Genomic DNA, 22,705 nt, shown 5'->3' on the forward strand with positions numbered 1-22,705 from the left:
GATAGATAGATAGATAGATAGATAGATAGATAGATAGATAGTACTTTATTGATTCCTTCAGGAGAGTTCCTTCAGGAAAATTAAAATTCCAGCAGCAGTGTACAGAGTTGAGATCAATTTAAAGAAAAAAGTAAAAAGTAAATAATGGGGGTTTAAAAGGAAACAAAATAGAGAAATATTACAAAAAGAATAAAAACAATGGGAATAACAATAAAACAGTAAAATAAGAATATAACAAGACAAAGTAGGCAGTAGTGACCATGTTATGAAAAAACGTATTGCATATATATATATATATATATATATATACACACACATACATACATACATACTGCACATACATATACAGTACAGGCCAAATAGTTTTGATGCCTTCAGTGACAATTTACAACGTAAATAGTCATGAAAATAAAGGAAACGCATTGAAATGAGAAGGTGTGTCCAAAATTTTGGCCTGTACTGTTATATATATATATATATATATATATATATATATATATATGTATATATATATATATATATATATATATATATATATATATATATATATATATATATATATATATATATATATATTACATACACACGCACGCACACACGTTTGAAACACAGGATGTTCCACCGACGTATAATCCTTGATATCACTCGACAAATATTTATTTGATAAATTCCAGAGATCTTTTCCATTGCTTTGATTTTTCGCTCGTATCTGCTTTTTGTAGAAAGATCAAGGCCCTCAGCGTACTCAGAAAGTCGTGCGCTGCCTGCTGCACAACAGCCATCTTGGCTTGGTTGACAACCACAGGTCCTTTACTTCCAGGAAGAAGTCACATGACGGAATACAAGCATTAGTGTGTGGTGACAGAATGAATGTCAACAATAACTACTTTGACAAGCAAAACCCATACAGTACATGAATACTTACAAAAGCACTTGTTCCAGGACCTATTGTTTACATTTTCTGAGAATTTCATCTGAAATCATCCATTGCTAATATTGGTAACTATCAGATTACTGGTTGCATCTTTTTGTGAAGCAGCACATTTTTTCAGAACAGTACCGGTTGTATGAATTAATTTTACATATATTTAGGTAATAAATTAATCTAAGCAACAACATTGTCTAAAAAGCCATTTGGGAGCCTAAAAGACCTTGAATGGAGTATTTCCCATCACTATTTAGTATGAAAAAACACTGCAAAGTAGCTGACATTTGTTTTGATACCAATTTGATTCTAAGCAATATTGTTCAAATTGCATGCACATATCATTATGCACTGGAGCCAAGAGTGTTACATTAAATGAGTTTGTTTTAAATATGCCAACTTTGCCGTACTTATCACATCTACAGTATATACTGTAATGTGTAACAGTGACTTTCCTTCCACAAAGACTGGAGCGAAAGCATTTTGTACACCAAAACTAGTACACAAAATAATTCAAACAGATTAAAACAGAAGAGGTTCCGTTAAATTTACTCTTTCATAGCAATCATTTACTCTCATAAAGTAAAACAAATAAGTTACAGCTTGAAAACACTTCAAATTTGAAATAAAATGTATTAGATCTAAAACATAATGGCTGACATCACTGTGTATAACACATTCTATATTACCTCATAAATAATGTAAAGATACACAAAAATACATAAACATGTAAGGTTTTTGTTTTACTGTGTTTTTGTTTCAAAATTTTGAGTATTTGGTTGGTCGTTTGAGACCTGTTGGTTGTGCTTTGCTGTTCCGAGACGAGTCCAACTCCAGTCTTGATCCTGGAGGGACAAAAAAAAAAAGTCATTCACATTTTTCATAACAGGACAGAATATTAGTTAGGGGGGAAAATGGCCAAGTGCTGCAATCTTGACCAAGTTTGATCATGATACACAATCAAAATATATTCAATAACTATTTATTGACACATAGCTGCAAAGTTTTAATTTATCTGAACTGAATTGTGCTGAACTGAAAAAAAAAAAAAAAACAGAGGGGAAAGGACACAAACAGGAAATAACACTACCTGCTTTTGGAAATGTAAAAAAAAAAAAATTTTTTTTTTTTTTAATGTTTGTCATCTACACTACTTTGTGCGTTAATTTATTTTACTACAGTAAAAGATTTGTGCTTTGATACGAATACTCCTCATGTATACATAACACATTTAGAGTGGGGTTGTCCAAGGTGCGATCTGCGGTAAAAATTCTGGTAATAATGAAAAAATCCTGAAACCAGACAGTGATCCGGATTCCCCCTCCCCACAAAACAAATTGTAATCATTTATTCCTTATCACTTTTCTGACATTTCCTCAAAGTTTAATAAAAATGTCCCCGAAATGTTTGAGTTATCTATCACGGAATGAAATAAATGGAGTGAAGTGTCTTGTCAGTCATCCACTTTGTTTGTCTCTGCGAGTGGAGGCGGGGCCGTTCACATACAGCTTGCAGGTAAAAAAACATAAAAAATGGAGGACTGTACAACCACAGTGTACTATGATTTAAGTTGAAGTTATCAAGTATCTCTTCTTTGTTTTCTGGGTTAATCAGGCCGATCACAAAATATTTGGAATGTGCATCACTTAGAAGCTTGATGACAACTTTATTAGAAACAATGCGGAGATCCTGGACAACTTCAACTTAAATCGTAGCACAGCCTTCTGTCTTCTTTGTTTATGTGCAAGCAAAAATCCATGGAAAACTAGCAAAAAAAGTTAGAAAAAGTCAAGTATAAAGTTATATGACTGCAAAATTGGGCTTCACTGTGGAAGAGGGGTTAGTGCGTCTGCCTCACAATACGAAGGTCCTGCAGTCCTGGGTTCAATTCCAGGCTGAGGATCTTTCTGTGTGGAGTTTGCATGTTCTCCCCGTGAATGCGTGGGTTCCCTCCGGGTACTCCGGCTTCCTCCCACTTCCAAACACATGCACCTGGGGATAGGTTGCTTGGCAACACTAAATTGGCCCTAGTGTGTGAATGTGAGTGTGAATTATGTCTGTCTATCTGTGTTGGCCCTGTGATGAGGTGGCGACTTGTCCAGGGTGTACCCCGCCTTCCGCCCGATTGTAGCTGAGATAGGCGCCAGCGCCCCCTGCGACCCCGAAAGGGAATAAGCGGTAGGAAATGGATGGATGGATGGACTGCAAAATTATCTGTAAAAGTTAGCATGCCAATGTTAGCATGATTTGCAAAAAATAATGTACCGGTATTTGACTGTATATTAAATAATGCGTAATTAGGAAAACAATTAACTATTCATATGTGTTTTACTTAAAAAAAATAAATAATGAAAAACATTTTATCCTTTTTTTTTTCTTTGTTCGGGTTTCAAATTTAAAAAAAAAAATGATACACAGGTTTAGCCTTGTTCCAAAATAAAAAATATTAAACAGTATGAAGGCGGCGTTCTGAATCCATCCATCTTCTACAACTTGTCCCTCTTGGGATAAAGGGGGTGGCTGGAGCCTATCCCAGCTGCATTCGGGCAGAAGGTGGGGTACACCCTGGACAAGTAGCCACCTTATTGACAGACAGACAACATTCACAATCACACACTAGGGGCCAATTTAGTGTTGCCAATCAACCTATCCCCAGGAAGCCGGAGTACTAGGAGAACATGCAAACACCACACAGAAAGACACCGAGTCCGGGGATCGAACCCAGAACCTTCTTATTGTGAAGCACACACGCTAACTAACCCCTGTGCCATGTGAATCCTTGGTGGAAAATGTTTTAGCAAATGAGTGCCAGTAATCAGCTTTAAAAACCGACATACTGTGAATGAGTGTACATTACCATGACACTGTGCTCTTTCTCATCACTGGCATCCTGCAGCAGAGACGAGAGTTGACCCAAATAACGGCAATTGTCGTCCAGTAACTGATGAACGGTTTCACTGCACAAGAAAAGGGGACTTTTAATACTGTAAAGACAACAGAATTATACTGCACATTTTCATAGAGATTTCAGTTTGCATAAAATAATCACCTTTCACTGCTGTGCTGAATAGAACTTGGTGACGAAGAATTACTCTGGGCCTTAAGACACAAACACAGGTTATTTATTTTGTGAACTTTGACATATTATGTTTTATTGCTACCCTTTAATCAAAAAAACACCATAGCTACTGAAGTCAGTGTTTCAAAGACGTTCATTTATTTGTGGATGCATTTTGTGTTCGCTTCCTCCTCACTTTTTAGCACTAATGCACCCAGTGGGCCAGAGAATAAGAAAGAGGAATCATTAAAAAAAAGTGTTACGACTTCAACATTTCTCAACCGATTCGAACGACTCTCAAGTCAAAATGCTCCTTTTTAGCTTATTTTGCGGAAAAAAAGTTAACATGCTACTGTTAGAATGCTAGCTTGCTAATATTAGCGTGCTAACATTTTTAAAATGGGAACTGCACTTTTTGGGGATTTTTGCCGATCGTTCATAATCATTATGAAAGACATGACGACGGAAGTATCTTTTAAATGTATTCTCAATAGTACCGTATTTTTCGGAGTATAAGTCACTCCGGAGTATAAGTCGCACCTGCAGAAAATGCATAAAAAAGAAGGGAAAAAAAAACATACATAAGTCGCACTAGAGTATAAGTCACATTTTTTGGGGAAATTTTTTGGATAATATCCAACACCAAGAATAGACATTTGAAAGGCAATTTAAAATAAAGAATAGTGAACAACAGGCTGAATAAGTGTACGTTATATGACGCATAAATAAGCAACTGAGAACGTGCCTGGTATGTTAACGTAACATATTATGGTAAGAGAAAATGCTATAAGTTTACCAAACAATCTGTCACTCTAATCGTTAAACCCGATTAAATCTTATAGGTCCAGGCTCTTACGTGAATGAGCTAAATAATATTATTTAATATTTTACGGCATTGTGTTAATAATTTCACACATAAGTTGCCTCTGAGTATAAGTCACACCGCCAGGCCAATCTATAAAAAAAAAACTGCGACTTATAGTCCGAAAAGTACGGTAAATAAACACGCTCAAAAATGTGCTTACAAAGGAGCATATGGGAGCCGCTCTATTCTACCTATAACGCCTTTAAAAAAACATCCAAACACCTCCGTTAAGGTTTTACATACATGATGTGCCTGTAGTAACAGGCACATTTATGATAACATTTAATGTTTAATTATTTTGCTCATTTAAATTTAAAAATGCATCACAACGTTTGCTTTTTTTCCCCAACAACATCACATATTACAACTCACTGCAGACTTCATGAGAGCCAACAAACATAATAAAAAACATTACTTACTGTACAGGGTCTGCTCTTATTAAGTTGCCGACTGAGAGAACCTTGTTGTACTCCCTTTTAGATGAATATACTCGTAATCCTCGCAAAGAAAATGAGGGTAGAATCGCGCGTCTTTTAATGTGGTCCTCGCCATTTCCGGGTCCAAATTGGCTGTCAAAGTGTACCAACTTGCCGGAATATGTCCGAATCCTTCAACTATCCAGGTGAAAGGCATGATTTATGATTTACAATAAAGCTTGATGAGCAAAAAACAAGGGAGCAGCTGATCAGTCGATCATGTCAACATTGGCCCGCAAGCTTGTGATTCCAGCGCCGCTAGAAATAGTTATTCTGCGTGAGCGCTTATAATAACAGTATCACTAATACTTGCTTAATATTCTAGTCACAAAATGTAAATAGAGTATTGTTGGCACTTTTTAGATGTTTTTTTATTGGACTTTATGGGCGTGAAAGAGGACATCCCATTGGCTCCGCTGTAAGCGGACTATTATTTACGTTTTTTCACAAGTTAGAATTCATTAAAAAATACACCCGTCGCTATGTTTTTAATAATGATCGTGAACGATAGGCCATATTCCAAAAAAGTGCAGTTTCTCTTTAAGCTTATGTTGCAGCCGTATACCTCAGTCATATAACTTGGAACTTGATACATGCTAATTGTTAGCATGCCAACTGTCAGCATGATGATAACTTTTTAAGCTAATTTTGCAACCATACACCTCAGTCATGTAACTTTCCGTACATTTTTTCCTTTGCTTTGAACCCTGCGACTTATAAAATAGTGTGGCTAATTTCTGGATTTTTTTTTTACGGCCATGAAGCAAATAGTTGTCATTAAACACTTGCCCGAATGCAGCTGAGATAGGCTCCAGCGACCCCTCATGATCTCAAAAGGGACAAGCGGTAAAATATGGATGGATCGCACTTGCAAAAACACTCAAATGTTGTTAATGTTTGTGCTATGGCGCCATCTTTTGGATGAGTTTGCTCACTGCAGGTGTTGCTGAGTTAATGTGAATACCTGCTGTTTCAAGCTTTGAACCAGAAGTAGAAGTGTCATAAAGTCTTCTAATCCTTACTAGTGTTTCTAGTCATATGGATTCTACAATCATTACTTCAAGCAACGTGTGTAAGTTTTGCAATTTAACTAAAACAATGCTTAGTTACTAAATCATCCCAAGTAAGATGTAGGATTGTTTTCATTCATATTTGTCCTTTCTATTGTAATGTAATGAAGCTAATGTCATTAGGATTAGCTAATATGCGTGTCGTTGTTAGTATTATTTGCTTACAATGGCATTCTGTTCATATTGTTCTAGTTTCACAAATTCTTCAGTGAATTCACCAAAACGTCACCCTGGAGTTGTTGAGTCTGTTTAGCTGATTAGAGAGCTGGCTTCCGCAGCTAGTGCGTCCATGATGATGACTTCTGTTTTGTTTGATCATCCGTTTTACTGCCATGTTACAGACACCGTTTGGAAAAAATTAGCTATGTAAATAAACTTTTACAAAATATTTCTATGTAAAAAACTAATTTCCCAACATATGTATCTGCGGCTTAAAGTCCGGTGCGGCTTATATATTGAGAATACTTTTTTTCCCCTAAAAATTGGTGGGTGGGGCTTACATGCCGGTGCAGAAAATACAGTAGTGCTTGACAATTGCGAACTTTTTCAAGACAATTTTGCAGTTGCCCCTTAGAGTGATCATGCTAACATTTTGCATTTCAGTTTGGCTTGCGCATTTCAGCATTCACACACAATTTCTCCCGAATGTGTCTTATTGCTAAATTTAGCGAATAATGACGGCCTATTAGATCATCCTTGCCAAAGAAGTGACGAGGGAAACATTTACTGCAGACTTCCAGAGAGTTTTTTCAACACCAGTTGCTAAATACTCACACAGGCAATCTTGAGAAGGTACCAGAACTCCTTCTGCCGCTTGGTTTGCATCTGCAGTATGGCTGACTCTGCCTTCTTTATGTCCTCCACTGCCCTCTCCAACTTTGGGAACAGATCAACGATGCGTCGCTTGCACACTAGAATTGTACTGCAGAGTAAGACGTGAATTAATACTGGTGATGCTGCACTCAGTATGATTGTTGTTGGACCAGTTACCTAAGGTGAGTGTACAAGTCTTTAAGTACTCTGTCTTGGTTCTGAACCATTTGGAGTATGGCTTTGACCATGCCTGAACTGTCACTGTAACCGTGCGGAGGGTCAGGGCCTGTAGAAGAAACATTCAATCAAAGTTTATTTATACATCCCTTAATCTTTGGATCTGAACCCATTCCTCTAAGACTCTGCTAATAACAACGCATTTGCACTAACTTTTGCACTTGGCTTTTAGTTGCTTGTAGAGTTCAATAGCTTTTCCCTCACTGTGGAAAGAGACACGAGAAGGAACTTACATTATATGGCATAGAAAAATTATCCTCGCATTGTTACAAACATACTCACAGCTCTTCCATTAAATCCCCCTGTCGCCTCAAAAACGGACTCCGCTGCAATTCCACAATTTCAGAATGTAGAGATATGATTTCTTCATCCATATATGTCATGTCAGCAACCTGCAGCAGAAATACACCTTATATGAGTACACTACTTTACAGTTCCGCAACCACGTTATTATGTGTTCTCAAGAGACAATACTGCAGAAATGTTACTTGGATATAACAGAGTCCCATGTGCAGATGGTATAGCAGTACTGTCTTTAAAAAATAAGTTCACATAAAGCCTTTTTTTCTTTAAATAACTGGTCACCCAAGTGATTAGTTTGGGCTCCTTATGTTGAAAAGTGCCATGACGCCTTGTTTCTTTAGTGAGTGGATCATGCTCTGCTTCACATTGTCACAGTATTTGTTGGAACGTTTGCAGCTCCCCAATGCCGGCACTCGACAAACACACCTCCTCAAAACCCTAATTCATTACAATTTGAAAAGTTGCAAAGCCATTGTCAGCCCGAGTTGAGTCTTTAGAGAGGCTCTTTTAAGTAAATAATGAGAACACAGATTATACCGGAGAGAGCTGTTTTTATACGCAACTGAGCCTCCATTCTTTATCGAAGACCCGTTCAAAACTCAAATATGACATCTCCTGGCCAAACAAGAGAATGCCGCCTGCCGTTTTTAGAACGGAAGTGCAGGCACTACCTCAACATTGTTGATGTAAAAGGCCAGAACATACATGTGTGAGTACATTATGTCCCACAGCAAAGTGTTTGTCCATGCCAGTAAGTAATATCATAAATCCTCTCTCATCGCCACTACAAATCTGCATCTGAATTAATTTAACATATATGAAGTATTTTTTTTTTAAAGTACAGTAGTAACCCAACTTACAAGCTTAATTGGTTCAGTGACAGAGCGCTTAACTCAAAACACTCACATACCAACCGCCCATTGAAATGGCTTGAAAAATTCTCGCCCCCCCAAAAAGAACAATTTTATGCATTTTAAAAAGATAAGCTATCTTTTACATGTACAACTTTCTCCGATGCTGCTACAGAAAGACGTGTTTTATGCCACTCCTTCTTTGTCCGCCAAACCTTTTTTATTGTGCGTGAATGCACAAGGGTGGCGTCCGAAGATGACGATGTGTTACTACACTAGAAAGAAAATTCCTCAGGGTTCGCTCTTACAATAGCAATGTCGCAACAGCTTGGTTATAAAAAAGGTTACGGAACCGGTATTTTCCAAACAAAGTATAGTACCGTTTTTGATTCATTAGTACTGCGATAGAATACTAGTACCGTTATCGGCCAAAAGATGTCAGTTTGACCCCAGTACAATGCCCGGGGGGCGTGTGACCCCATTGAACATGCTTTATCAGTATCATTCAGTATCATCCTTCAAACCCCATTTCAAACATGGAAGCTGACATCCTTTGGCCGATAACTGTATTACATGAGTAGGGTTGTACGTTACACCGGTACTAGCACAGTATCGCAGTACTAATAAATCAAAAACGGTACTGTACTCTGTTTAAAAAGTATCGTTTTTTTAGGTAAGAAAACGCATATTAAAAATGTACTACTAACGACTACAGTAGTTTCATGAAGTAATGTATGTACAACATTTACCTTGGTACGGTATCTCTTCTTCTCCGTCAAACACACTATTAGCAGATTATCCATATTTTCATGGATAAATGTCCACTGATTAGATATTATTTTAATATTCTTGGCGGTCGTTACTCATTCGGCTTCAGTCGGGTGAAGACTAGCAGTTATACACTCAAATGTCTATCTGTGTTGGCCCTGCGATGAGGTGGCGACTTGTCCAGGGTGTATCCCGCCTACTGCCCGAATGCAGCTGAGATAGGCTCCAGCACCCCCTGGGACTCCGAAAGGGACAAGCAGTAGAAAATGGATGGATGGATCGGCTTCTCCAAGTTGGCGACACGATTGCCTTGTTTTTGATCATCCATCCATCTTCTTCCGCTTATCCAAAGTCGGGTCGCAGGGGCAGAAGCCTAGGCTGAAAAGCCTTGACTTCCCTTTCCCCCATCTACTTTGTCCAGTACTTCATTTCTTTCTTTAATTCAATGACTTATATCAGCCTTTAAGAAAAAATTATAAATGTATTTACTGAATTGTAAAATTTCCATAGTTGAGGGAGTAACCTTAAACTAAATTAATTCTTATTTTATGTGTTATTTTGTACCACTGTTGATTTTCTGTGTTGATTGATGCCGATGAATCCTTTATTTAAAATATTTTATACATATAATGATACTGATTAACTATAATGTGAACTCATGTACCGGTATTACAATCTTGTAGTTTCATTTGTTTAATATATTTTGCAATGTTTTTAAACTGTTTTGTAATAAATAATGTTTTGGGTGGACCCCAGTAAGATCAGCTGACGATGGGGATCCTTTGAAATAAACTATCATCCCTCCTTTTTATAGGTCCTTCTTAACATTACATTCGTGAAGGAGTAATTATGTTACTATGTGACTAATTAGTAATTTGTCAAACACCAAGTTTCATTTTCATAGTACTTGAGTAAATATAGTGTAATATAAACTTGAGGCGTGTACTCGCTATTGTGAAATACTGTCCTACCTTTGCAAACCCATCAGCCTTTGCTTCATTTTCATGCCAGGTCCTTAGCATCTTTTCTGAAGCTGCACAACAAAAGATAGTTCCTCAGTCTGCTTCCATGGATGCATGAAAAAACAGCGCGATAAGAAACAACTCACATATGCCCGTGTGTTTCTGCTTGTTGTAATGCTCTAAGTCGTATTGGATGCTGGTCTTAAAGAAAGCCAGTTTGGCCTGCAGTTGCTGTGACTGGGAGAAGAGCAGGTTCTTGTAGCGAGTTAGGTTGGTGTTGTAACGCAGCAGACTGAGGCTACTCAGACACAAAGACAGAACAATTATATTTTGTGGGAGCCGGTAGAGCTCACCCTTTTTAGGAGGTGAAGCAAAATAACAACGAATTGGTAAAAAAAATTAGGAAAAACTGCATCCAGTCTGTGTTCACTTACATAGCAGCCCGTTGTCCCTGGTAAAGCCGTGTGTAGTCCTCCTTGAGTCCACAAATGTAGCTGACTGCTTCCCCCCACACTTTTCTTAAAGCAGTCAGTGGTAGCTGTGTCTTTGTCTCCCTGACTATGAAAACAAACATCCATTTGTTTATCGTCATTTTAAAAAAAGAAGTAATTGATCGTCCAGGCCTAATTCTACTTTTTTTCAGTTAAACAAATTCATTCTTAACAAATGACTGAAGGCAAAAACAAGATTTGTGCTCCGTAATAAAGTCTCACCTATAAAGTTGACACTGTCTGGCAGTGGTCTGGCAGTTAGGGGTCCCGAGTACTTGGACAGGCTCTTATCAAACAGGAAAACGATGGATGTGTCCCAGCCTCTCTGAGACAAAAGAATAACAATACATTTAGTGTCTATAAAAGTTAGGGCTGTCAAATGATTGCATTACATAGACAGGTTGCTGTGAATTAATTTTGATTAGTTACAAGTAAATGGGACCTATGATGACATTGATCGACATTTAAAACACTTCCTTGTGGTCCAAATAATATGTATTGCTTGGTGTAAATTTTGCTCCACAGTCACTTTTACAACTCGTTTTATGAGTCCGTCTGCAAGATGTTCGATTCTGGAGGAGTTCCCAGATTGCAAATGAAAACACGCCTCACCCTCTCCAGAATTAGCATAATTTATCTATTGAAAATGTACACTGTTTAAATATTTATCTCGAAAACGTCACCGCAAATTTTTTCAGACATGTTAAAAAATAAACATTATACAAATTCACCCGGTCACAACATTAAGTAAAAATAATTACAAAAGTACACTTCATTCATTAATGGTATTACAAAAATGATAAGTTAAAATAATACATAATGTCGCATATAGAGAACATAAAAACCCTTTATTCATTGAATCCAAAATACTGAAATGCCACGAATTAGTGAATTTACAAAAAGCTAAAATTATGCACAAAGCAAACTATAATTTGCTACCCAAAAATATACAACAGTTCTTCTCAACAAAAGAGTAAAATGTCATTTAAAACATTTGTACGGACTTACAACACCTAAGAAGTCCAGTATACTGTATCAGTATGTGGAATTAAATTATGGATGGAATGGATTAATAAGCAAAGAAATCCAACAATGTACTAATATGATCCACTTCAAGAAACTCTTCAAACTTAAAGTGTTTACAAAGTACAAAGAAGAAGAACCATGATAAACATTCTGAATTTATTTCATCCATCCATTCATTTTGTAGTTAATCTTACTCATCTCACCATGTGAAATATAACTGACTTCACCAATTATTATTCATTTATTTTTATTGTTATTACTTATGGGGTATATTGTGAATAAATTGAAAACAGGAAGTGAACAAAAGTCTTAACAACTGCTATGTAAAGGAAAAGGGGTAGGATTTAATAAGCTCTGCTTCTTCTGAATCCTTTTCGAACATGTTGATTAGAGAAACTGGAAATTGTGATGTATCATGTTGGATGCATGCATGTTCAAAATAAACTCAAAACTCAATCTCAAACACCTGCCAGTCACTAATCGGTTCAGACTCTGTATAAAAAAGCTGCTTTGAACCGTATTTATGTCACTACACTGCCCCGCCAACACAGGCAACAAATAATACCAGCAAGCTCACGCAAAAATGCATGAACCTTATGATTTGACACATTGGCATTGTTTAACACAAGATTGTAACATTTGTTTGGCAGAAAATATGAAATTATTCATGCGTCCCTTTAAATTTTTGCGTTATTAATGCACTATTCTAGGATAAAAGTGTTTCTTTTTTTGTACTCAAATTTCCCATTGAGAGGACCAATGTGTTGTTTAGCATCTTCCATATTGACTTGTTTGGTTCTGCAGCCTGCCACTACCGGATCAACAGCCCACATGCGCAATATGTTACCAGAGACAATTCAGGGATTTGTAAGTGATTCTGTACTGCAGGTGGGTTAATTGCGGTAACATTTTTAATCACATTAATAACGATGATGGATTAATCTGAATCAGCACGTTATTTTTGACAGCCCTAAAAAATACATAATACAATCACACACAGGTTTCTACGAGTTAAACGATGATGTTCATTGTTACATTTGATGCCAGTTTCCTAATGAGGTCACGTACCAATCCATCTGGCAGACAGTGTGCAGGTGGCCTGCGTGGGTCGAGGGAGATTCCAGTCTCTAACAGCAGTTCTTGATTAAGTGGGGAGATGTGCGTCCGCGTCTCCAGATGAAGCTGCAGTGAGTGTAAGCTCTCTTCGGTGTCCAAAACCAAAGAGTGCAGCTGGGCTGATGTCATGTCCAGCACATGGATCACCTGGGAAAACACAGATTGCACATTATGCCTGTTTGTTTTCCACATGGCTCAATTTATTTTAATGGCCCTTGAATTTAGTCACTTACCGGACCCCTTCATTAAATTCATGGTAACTGCGTTATGCAAAGAGCGGCATTGTTACAAATCCAGCCTTATAATACTACTTATGTAGTGCATTTCTACTGTACAACACTGTAAACAACAACCACAGTAGGAAACATACTGTTAAATTAAAACCTATCTGACAATGTCAATAATAAGAATAGTATTATTATCCTTGCAAAGGCAAAATTAATGATACAATTTGTATTGGGTCTCAGACAGGTGTACTTAACTGCTGTGAGTGGAGAGTATAATGTTTATGTCGTTTCGCCATTACTGCATGCTTTAAGTGTAATACTGAGATATGACGACAAACTGACTTAAAGGGAACCTGTAATGAAATGTGTCTTTTCCTACATATAAATGTTGCAATGTTGGATACTTGTCTTAAACAATGTCAAAACATCATTAGACTTAGACTTAGACTTCCTTTTTATTGTCATTCACATTTGAACTTTACAGTACAAATAAGAACGAAATTTCGTTGCATTAGCTCTTGGTAGTGCAGGATAAAAAAAAACAAGCAATAAGGTGCAGATATAAATAAATAGATTATTGTACAGATAAATACATTGCACTTTTTCACATGCGTCCATGTTTATGGATGTATGTTATATTGTTTTTTTTATTCCAGCGAGTTAATCCATTTTGGGGGGAGTTGAGAGGATAATTTAATTATGATGCGTTCAAGAGTCTTACGGCCTGAGGGAAGAAGCTGTTACAGAACATGGAGGTTCTGCTACGGAGGCAGCGGAACCTCTTCCTAGAGTCCAGCAGTGAAAACAGTCCTTGGTGGGGGTGGGATAGGAGGTTGATGAATTTTAGCATGACCTTGCAAGCAGTTTAGGATGCCTATGTTCGTGGGGTTTTGCAGTAAGGTGGAAGTAGTTTTTTGGACATTAGGTCAATCTCTCAACCAGCTCTCAGGCAGTGAGCAAACACAAAAAAAGGTAGGCTAAAGTATCATTTTCACCAAATCTTGGCATTCGCATAATCACACCAACATGCATCATGATGCTTTTTTTTTATGCAGTCTTAATTGATTGGCGAGTGTGCATGTGGACCTAATGTTATGACCGGGAGAATTCATATAAAGTTTATGAAGTTTATTTTTGACTGTGTCTGGAAAAAAAATAGCAGTGACATTAACCTTGACGATGTATATTTAAACATTCATGTACATTTTCAGAAGATAACTTATTACACTTTTGGAGAGAGTGGGGCGTGCTTTCATTTGCAATCTGGGCCGGGATTTGAACTCACGACCTACCGATCTCAGGGTGGACACTCTAACCAAAAGGCTATTGAGCCTTGTTCTGATAGGTTCAGAAACCACTGGAATCATTTTGATTGCGCAAATACCTCAAAATGTATGCTCGTTTCAAAATATATTTGCAAATCCTGTCAAAATAATGTTTAAATTGTTATAGCCTGTGGGTGCTTCATGCCTTGACTAGATTCATGGATGAGTAAAGAAAACTTCCAGAGTAATGCTATTGCTATTACTGACCTTCATATTAATAATATTTTGGAGAGCACTGTAACAGTGTGCCTTATTCGTAACAGGATCCAAGCCTCCACCGCGTGCGTCAGGGTCCCACAGTAACAACATCTGGAGCAAATTCTCAACTGGCTCCAGCAACGGTCTTAACACAGACATATGCAAACATGCAAAATGAACAGAAGATGATTTCTTTTGTAACATACAAAAAATTATTTTTGTCTGACTACAGTACTTGCTGAGGTTGTTAGGATAAGGAAGATGTGTGGAGAATCGAACTTCTCCATTCATGTCCTCCACTGCCATTATGTCCTTAGCACCTTTGCTCTTGACTTTGCTCGTCCTAAAAAAAAAACGCACACATATGCAATAAATTATGTGAAAATTCACAATCCGGTTTGAGTATACACCTTTGACAAAGTCACATGTGAAAAACCATTTAAGTTTTTAGATATCAGAACGGGACGGCGTGGCGCAGTGGGTGAGTGGCCGTGCGCAACCCGAGCGTCCCTGGTTCAATTCCCACCTAGTACCAACCTCGTCACGTCCGTTGTGTCCTGAGCAAGACACTTCACCCTTGCTCCTGATGGGTGCTGGTTGGCGCCTTGCATGGCAGCTCCCTCCATCAGTGTGTGAATGTGTGTGTGAATGGGTAAATGTGGAAGTAGTGTCAAAGCGCTTTGAGTACCTTGAAGGTAGAAAAGCGCTATACAAGTACAACCCATTTATCATTTATTTATTTAGATATAAGTTGGTGTTTATAACTATACGGCACGGACCTACCACTGTACAGGCTGCATGTGGTGCAAAAAGGGACGGAAGCCACATGTGCATTCAAAGATCACTGTTCCAAAACTCCAATAGTCCACAGTTACAGTGTATGGTTTACTCTCAAACAACTCCGGAGCCTGCAGCACAAAGCAAATTGTATAAAGCTCATTAAGTTGCAGAAACACACAAACACCCATGTTAACACACTTACAAGATACTGGAGCGTTCCAACGAATGACGTACAGACACTGCCTTGGTCGAGATCTTTAGCATAACCGAGATCTATGATTTTATGAACAAGCTGGTGGAGAAAAAATAAAATAAGAGCAAGAGTGTGCACAAGAATATAAAAAAAGCAGAATAGGATACTTTTATACAAAGGCAGAATGTTTACCTTGCCATTGATCTCTTGCAGAACTATGTTCTCTGGTTTTAGGTCTCTGTGAATTATCTTATTTTCATGAAGATATTGGATACCACAACCTGGAAATAAATAAACTGTAAACATACTGAAGCTTTTTTTTAAAGGAAGTAAAAAAAAGAGGTTTACACACCAATGTCACTTAGTAGAGCGAGGACTTCACTCTCCTTTAGCCCACAGCAATTTTCTGGTTTATTCAGAACCTAGTAAGATTAATAAGATGACGTACTGTATGTACCAACGACAATACCAACGACAATAACAACGTTTTCATTACTTTACGTAGGTCTCCTCTAGAGCAGTACTCCATGGCCAGTAGAGGAAGGTCATTCAGAGCGATTGAACTCAATTCTTCTGGAACTTCGCTAGCCTCAACAACATTAACGTGGTTTAACCTGAAATATATATAGAGGTCACCATTTAAATCTACATTTACTAATAATCCCTATACTCACTTCTTCATGATCTGGATTTCTCTGGTCCAGCGTTCCTTATTCTTGTAGCTCAGGTCGAGGCGGCAGATTTTAACAGCTAACTTCTTTCCAGACTCCTGCTCCAAACACAGTTTGTAAATAATAACAATGTCATGTCACAATAAGTAACGCTTGCCTTAGGGATGAGAGCACATACAAGATGCTGGTAGAGGTAGACGTGCCCAAAGCCTCCCATCCCGAGCCTCTCCTTCATCTCCCATTGTCCACACTGCTGGTTCTGCTTGAAGGTTGCCCGCTCCATGATCCGAATGTGGGCACTACTGGGCAAAACAGCTGACTAAAAAAAAAAATGTCTTATGTACTTGACAGCTGCAGTTTCAGTTTTTTTTAATATATATATATACTGCAGGTTTGTGTGTGAGCAGAGCACACAACCACTTATTTCTAAAATGAGAATTACTTTCAAATGTTGTCATTGTTGTTTTCCTAAATTGTAACACCCAAAAGATATTAATATTTGGAAACCCAAATATTCAACTACATAATGCGATGTTTAGGACATGGACTTTTTTGTAAACAAATGTTGAAGTTTTAATCATTTTTGTATGATTCAGTTTCAGATGAAAGGATTTACTGTAAGAACATGTCTCAGATTTTATATTATTCATACTAACAAACACACATTGGTTACTCAAGTCTTTTGAGAGTTTTTGGAAATAGAAATAGTGGACTCACAAACTGGACTGGATTCACAATTCAAACGCTTTGTACTAAGAGGGTCAAAGTCGCCTACACCTCTTGAAGAGACTGAGTGCCTTCTGTGTGTGCAGGTCACTACTACGCAATTTTTATGACACTGGTGGCTTCTGCGGTGTTCTATGCCGTTGTTTGCGGTGGTGGGGCCAGCACAATCACAGACAGGAACAGACTTAATAAACTGATTCGGAGAGCTGACTCTGTCCTAGGCTGCCCACTAGACAACATTGAGGAGGTGGCTAACAAAAATATGTTTATTTATTTACAGGCATAATTTCATATTACATTATTGTTTCTTTTGATAATATTAGAGTCAGTTCTGCTAAAAGGGAATGTCGAGAAACTTAAAGCTTAAGGATAGGGTCCCACAATTAAAACATACATCATCATATAATATATAAAATACAGTACAATACAGTTCATTTCAAAATCTACCAACACAATACCCATTTACAATTTCATACCAACGTACCAACAGGTTTACATGTACAAAAAAAGGAAACCTTTAAAAAATTCACCATATCAGTCTTGAAATTGCATTATTCAAATTTGATTAAAAAGTTGCATCTTGAAGATTTATGTCATACATACAGGGGTCAAGACCAAAATTATGCGACCAATCTGAAATTCTCAGCCATGAGGAGTGTGTAAAAAAAGAGGATCTGAAGGAGCGTTTAAGTTCGCCGATGATATAGATAGATAGATAGTACTTTATTGATTCCTTCAGGAAAATTAAAATTCCAGCAGCAGTGTACAGAGTTGAGATCAATTTAAAAAAAAGGAAAAAGTAAATAATGGGGGTTTAAATGGAAACAAAATAGAGAAATATTACAATAACAATAAAAAAATAAAAAGCAACAATGGGAATAAAAATATAACAGTAAAATAAGAATATAACAAGAGAAAGTAGGCAATAGTGACCATGTTATGAAAACGTATTGCACTGTTATTGTTTTGCATCCCCTGTCATCCTTGTACCCACCGCCCCAGAGAGGAGGTGTGCAGTCTAATGGCGTGTGGGACAAAGGAGTTCTTTAGTCTATTTGTCCCGCACTTGGGATGAAGCAGTCTAGCACTGAACAGGCTCCTCTGGCTACTGATAACGCTATGCAGAGGGTGACTGGCATCATCCAGGATGCTCACTAGTTTGTCAACAGTCCTCTTCTCTGCCACCGTCACCAGTGAGTCCAGTTTCATTCCGATTGTAGAACCGGCCCGCCTGATCAGTTTCTCCAGTCTGGAGCTGTCCTACTTAGATGTACTGCCCCCCCAGCACACTTCCATGTAGAATAGAACACTGGCAACCACAGACTGCTAACACATGTTACTTTCTTCTGAAGAATGTCCAGTTTTCAAAGATGACTAGGATACGTCTTACACCATATGACATTGCAATAGTTTATATGTGGTTCAAACAGAGTCCGGTACAAAAAAAGGAGAGCGTCAAGAGGAAGAAAGTGCCTCAATTTTGATAATAACCGACATTTTTAGATAATTCACCCATTAAATATTCAATACGTTTTTTTTAAATGTATATATCCCTCTATACTCCTAGGAATTTAGTGCGCTGTCAGAATTGACCAAGCTCTGTGTTTTGTAGCAGTGGGAATTCCTTCTCTATTATTAGATCCGGTTCTAATGGCTCGACTCAGGTAAAAGAGTCGACTCTTTCGACTCCCAAGTGGATCCATGTATTTCTTCTATGTGTGTTGTAACAATGTTTGTTTGTTTGTTCAATGGTAAAGTTATGTGTGAAATTAATGAACAATGTCCATCCATCCATCCATTTTCTACCGCTTATTCCCTGTTGGGGTCACGGGGAGTGCTGGAGCCTATCTCAGCTACAATCGGGTGGAAGGCGGCGTACCACCTGGACGCCACGTCATCGCAGGGCCAACACAGATAGACAGACAACATTCACACTCACATTCACACACTAGGGCCAATTTAGTGTTGCCAATCAACCTATCCCCAAGTGCATGTATTTGGGGGTGGGAGGAAGCCGGACTCCCGGAGGGAACCTACGCAGTCACGGGATGAACATGCAAACAAGAAACAGAAAAATCCTGAGCACAGGATCTTTGTATTGTGAGGCAGACGCACTAACCCCTTTTACACCGTGCTGCCAATTTAATAGCCAAAAATAGCCACCCTTTGCTCTGATTACTGCTTTGCACATTCTTGGCATTCTCGAGGGTGAGGGTGGTCGCATTTTATTCTCCTCCCGTCTTCTCCCTGCTTTCTCTCTTTCTCTTGTTCCGTCTACACTTTTTGATTCCCCTTCGGGGTGCTGGACAGCTGAGTATTGTTGTTTAGCTGCCCCCCCATCTTCCCGTGGCTCCCACTCCCTCCCCTCTGTTGCAAGTTGTTGGGATTTTATGTAACATGTTTATGTGTGCTATGGCTTTGAGTTTTTTTCCTTGGCCTCAGTCTGGACCCCCTCCCAGGAGTCCAGCGTTTGACTGCATATTTTTTTTACTCTTCCCACCTTCCCCAATATCACCTGTTTCCCCCCTTTTTATTGGGCGCCATTAGTGGCTGATCCGTCCGCGGTCCTGTTCTTATCTCCCTGTAATGTATGTCTGCTCTTAGTGGGACTCTGCTGAAAAGAAATGGGTTGTATTTGTATAGCGCTTTTCTACCTTCAAGGTACTCAAAGCACTTTGACACTACTTCCACATTTACCCATTTACACACACATTCACACACTGATGGAGGGAGCTGCCATGCAATGCACCCATCAGGAGCAAGGGTGAAGTGTCTTGCTCAGGACACAACGGACGTGACGAGGTTGGTACTAGGTGGGATTTGAACCAGGGACCCTCGGGTTGCGCACGGCCACTCTTCCACTGCGCCACGCCGTCCCTCAGTAATCTCAGTTCTTACATGTCTTGTACATGATAAAGAATGGATAATAATAAAAGGACCTTGATGAGCTTCAAGTACACCTGTAAAGTGAAAACTATTTCAGGTGACTACCTCTTGAAGCTCATCGAGAGAATGCCAAGAGTGTGCAAATCAGTAGTCAGAGCAAAGGGTGGCTATTTTGAAGGAACAAGAATATAAAACCTGTTTTCAGTTATTTCACAATTTTTTGTTAAAGTACATAACTACACACGTGTTCATTCATAGATGTGATGCCTTCAGTGACAATTTACAATGTAAATAGTCATGAAAATAAAGAAAACACATTGAATGAGATAAGGTGTGTCTAAACTTTTGGCCTGCACTGTATATGTCGACCAAGTTGACATCCACCAATCCATCAATTTTCTACCGCTTGTCCATTTCGGGGTCGCGGGGGGTGCTGTAGCTTATCTCATCTACACATTTTTTTGTCAATTTTGTACAATAGAATGAAAATGAACCTTGGTGTTTGACAAATTACTAATTAGTCACATAGTAACATAATTACTCCTTCACGAATGTAATGTTAACAAGGACCTATAAAAGTGAAGTAGTGAAGTGAATTATATTTATATAACGCTTTTTCTCTAGTGACTCAAAGCGCTTTACATAGTGAAACCCAATATCTAAGTTACATTTAAACCAGTGTGGGTGGCACTGGCAGCAGGTGGGTAAAGTGTCTTGCCCAAGGACACAACAGCAGTGGCTGGGATGGCAGAAGCGGGTATCGAACCTGCAACCCTAAAGTTGCTGGTACGGCCACTCTACCAACCGAGCTATACCGGGAGGGATGATAGTTTATTTCAAAGGATCCCCATTGTCAGCTGGTCTTACTGGGGTCCACACAAAACATTACATATTACAAAACAGTTTAAAAACTTTGTAAAACATATAAAATAAATTAAACTACAAGCTTGTAATAAATGAGTTCACATTTTAGTTAATCAGTATAATTATATGTATAAAATGTTTTAAATAAAGGATTCATCGGCATCAATCAACATAAAAAATCAACACTGGTACAAAATAACACATAAAATAATAAAAATGTATTTAGTTTAAGGTTACTCCCTCAACTATGTAAGTTTTCATTCCAGTAAATATATTTGTACTTTTTTCTTAAAGTCTGATATAAGTCATTGAATTAAAGAAAGAAATGAAAAACTGGACAAAGTAGCTGGGGAGAGGGAAGTGTAGGCTTCTCTGCTTGGGTTGCTGCCCCTGCAACCCAACTTTGGAAAAAGTGGAAGAAGATGGGATGGATGGTTGGATGATCAAAAACAAGGCAGATTGTGTTGCCAACTTGGGTAGCCCATCCATTAATCCATTTTCTACTGCTTGTCCCTTTCAGGGTCGCGGGGGGTGATGGAGCTTATCTCAGCTACACATTTTGGTCATTTTTTTATTTTCTACAATAGAATTTCGTTTTTTTTCCGTCCTGTCCCATGTTGATTATGTAAGAAGAAATTAATTGAAAGATGTTTTGAATATTGTTCATTCGGGCTTCACGGAGGAAGAGGGGTTAGTGCGTCTGCCTCACAATACGAAGGTCCTGAGAAGTCAAGAGTTCAATCCCAGGCTCGGGATCTTTCTGTGTGGAGTTTGCATGTCCTCCCCGTGAATGCGTGCGTTCATTCCGGGTACTCCGGCTTCCTCCCACTTCCAAAGACATGCACCTGGGGATAGGTTGATTGGCAACACTAAATTGGCCCTAGTGTGTGAATGTGAGTGTGAATGGTGTCTGTCTATCCGTGTTGGCCCTGCGATGAGATGACGACTTGTCCAGGGTGTATGCCGCCTTCCGCCCAATTGTAGCTGAGATAGGCACCAGCGCCCCCCGCCACCCCAAAGGGAATAAGCGGTAGAATATGGATGGACATTGTTCATTAATTTCACACATAACTTTACCATTAAACGAACAAACAAACATTGTTACAACACACATACAAGAAATACATGGATCCACTTGGGAGTCGAAAGAGTCGACTCTTTTACCTGAGTCGAGCCATTAGAACCGAATCTAATAATAGAGAAGGAATTCCCACTGCTACAAAACACAGAGCTTGGTCAATTCTGACAGAAAATGCCAAATAGCTACGAAACAGCCGCGTTGACCTTCACGATCCAGTTTAATGTCATTATATCTCCAATGTGTAGTGAATCTTACCTCTCTGCGACGTCAGTGTTGGGTTGGCATAACCACGTCTTGTAAATCAGCACATTTTTAGCAAGCCAGGACTAGGATAGCTAAATGTGTGTTGTTGTTGTCGGTCCTTTTTCTGAATATTGTTGGAGCGAAACGCCTCCCAGCTAGTAACTGTCACCCTCTTTACCCTGTCTAATGGTCCCTAGAGACGTTCCAGCTTTATATTGTTGTTGTTTTGCTCTAACAAATCCAAACGAAAGTTCATAAAACTAAGTGAAAGTACAGTCATGGCAAAACCCCGAGAGTCGTATCTGCGCATGCGTGAACGGATCACCGTAAAAGGAAATACGGAAGAAAGTTGTCTTCGTTGCAATATATATATACATATATATCTTTTTTTTTTACATTTTTATGAAATATTTATTTCATCCGATTTAAATGTGATCAACGAGATGACAGCTTTTCCCATGAAAATCCATGTTGGCCATGGTAGGGTATCCATTCGGTCAGTAGAGGGCACCATAGCATCAAAATTGTGAGCAATTGTTTTTACTATAAT

At 38.5% G+C, this 22,705-nt stretch overlaps 1 protein-coding gene across 3 annotated transcripts; it reads right to left on the bottom strand.

The window, feature by feature from the left end:
• Positions 1 to 575: 575 nt before the first annotated feature.
• Positions 576 to 22,472, bottom strand: LOC133559012 (inhibitor of nuclear factor kappa-B kinase subunit alpha-like). Of its 3 annotated transcripts, none has more exons than XM_061910286.1 (22): positions 22,168 to 22,472; positions 16,534 to 16,654; positions 16,359 to 16,453; positions 16,181 to 16,298; positions 16,037 to 16,106; positions 15,877 to 15,965; positions 15,694 to 15,783; positions 15,495 to 15,619; positions 14,947 to 15,054; positions 14,721 to 14,856; positions 12,914 to 13,108; positions 11,042 to 11,144; positions 10,763 to 10,886; positions 10,475 to 10,626; positions 10,338 to 10,399; positions 7,727 to 7,836; positions 7,598 to 7,647; positions 7,385 to 7,493; positions 7,169 to 7,316; positions 3,975 to 4,024; positions 3,783 to 3,882; positions 576 to 1,770 (listed from the first exon to the last, which is right to left on the bottom strand). In XM_061910286.1, the coding sequence occupies exons 2-22, from the start codon at positions 16,636 to 16,638 to the stop codon at positions 1,669 to 1,671; spliced, it is 2,241 nt and encodes a 746-aa protein (XP_061766270.1). In that variant the 5' UTR covers positions 16,639 to 16,654; positions 22,168 to 22,472; the 3' UTR covers positions 576 to 1,668. The 3 variants fall into 3 exon arrangements, with proteins under 3 accessions (XP_061766270.1, XP_061766268.1, XP_061766267.1); XM_061910284.1 differs by having other exon boundaries at positions 16,534 to 16,670; XM_061910283.1 differs by having other exon boundaries at positions 16,534 to 16,674.
• Positions 22,473 to 22,705: the final 233 nt, after the last annotated feature.

Source organism: Nerophis ophidion, linkage group LG09 (genome assembly GCF_033978795.1).
Source record: "Nerophis ophidion isolate RoL-2023_Sa linkage group LG09, RoL_Noph_v1.0, whole genome shotgun sequence".
Taxonomy (NCBI): domain Eukaryota; kingdom Metazoa; phylum Chordata; class Actinopteri; order Syngnathiformes; family Syngnathidae; genus Nerophis; species Nerophis ophidion.

What these genes read in the sequence shown, in the direction of transcription:
- LOC133559012 (XM_061910286.1), bottom strand. Translation starts at nt 16,638, where the DNA reads ATGGAGCGGGCAACCTTCAAGCAGAACCAGCAGTGTGGACAATGGGAG. An exon ending in GAAATCCAGATCATGAAGAA is followed by an intron (nt 16,299 to 16,358) that starts GTGAGTATAGGG and finishes TATATATTTCAG; the next exon opens with GTTAAACCACGTTAATGTTG. An exon ending in TTGGAACGCTCCAGTATCTT is followed by an intron (nt 15,620 to 15,693) that starts GTAAGTGTGTTA and finishes TTTGTGCTGCAG; the next exon opens with GCTCCGGAGTTGTTTGAGAG.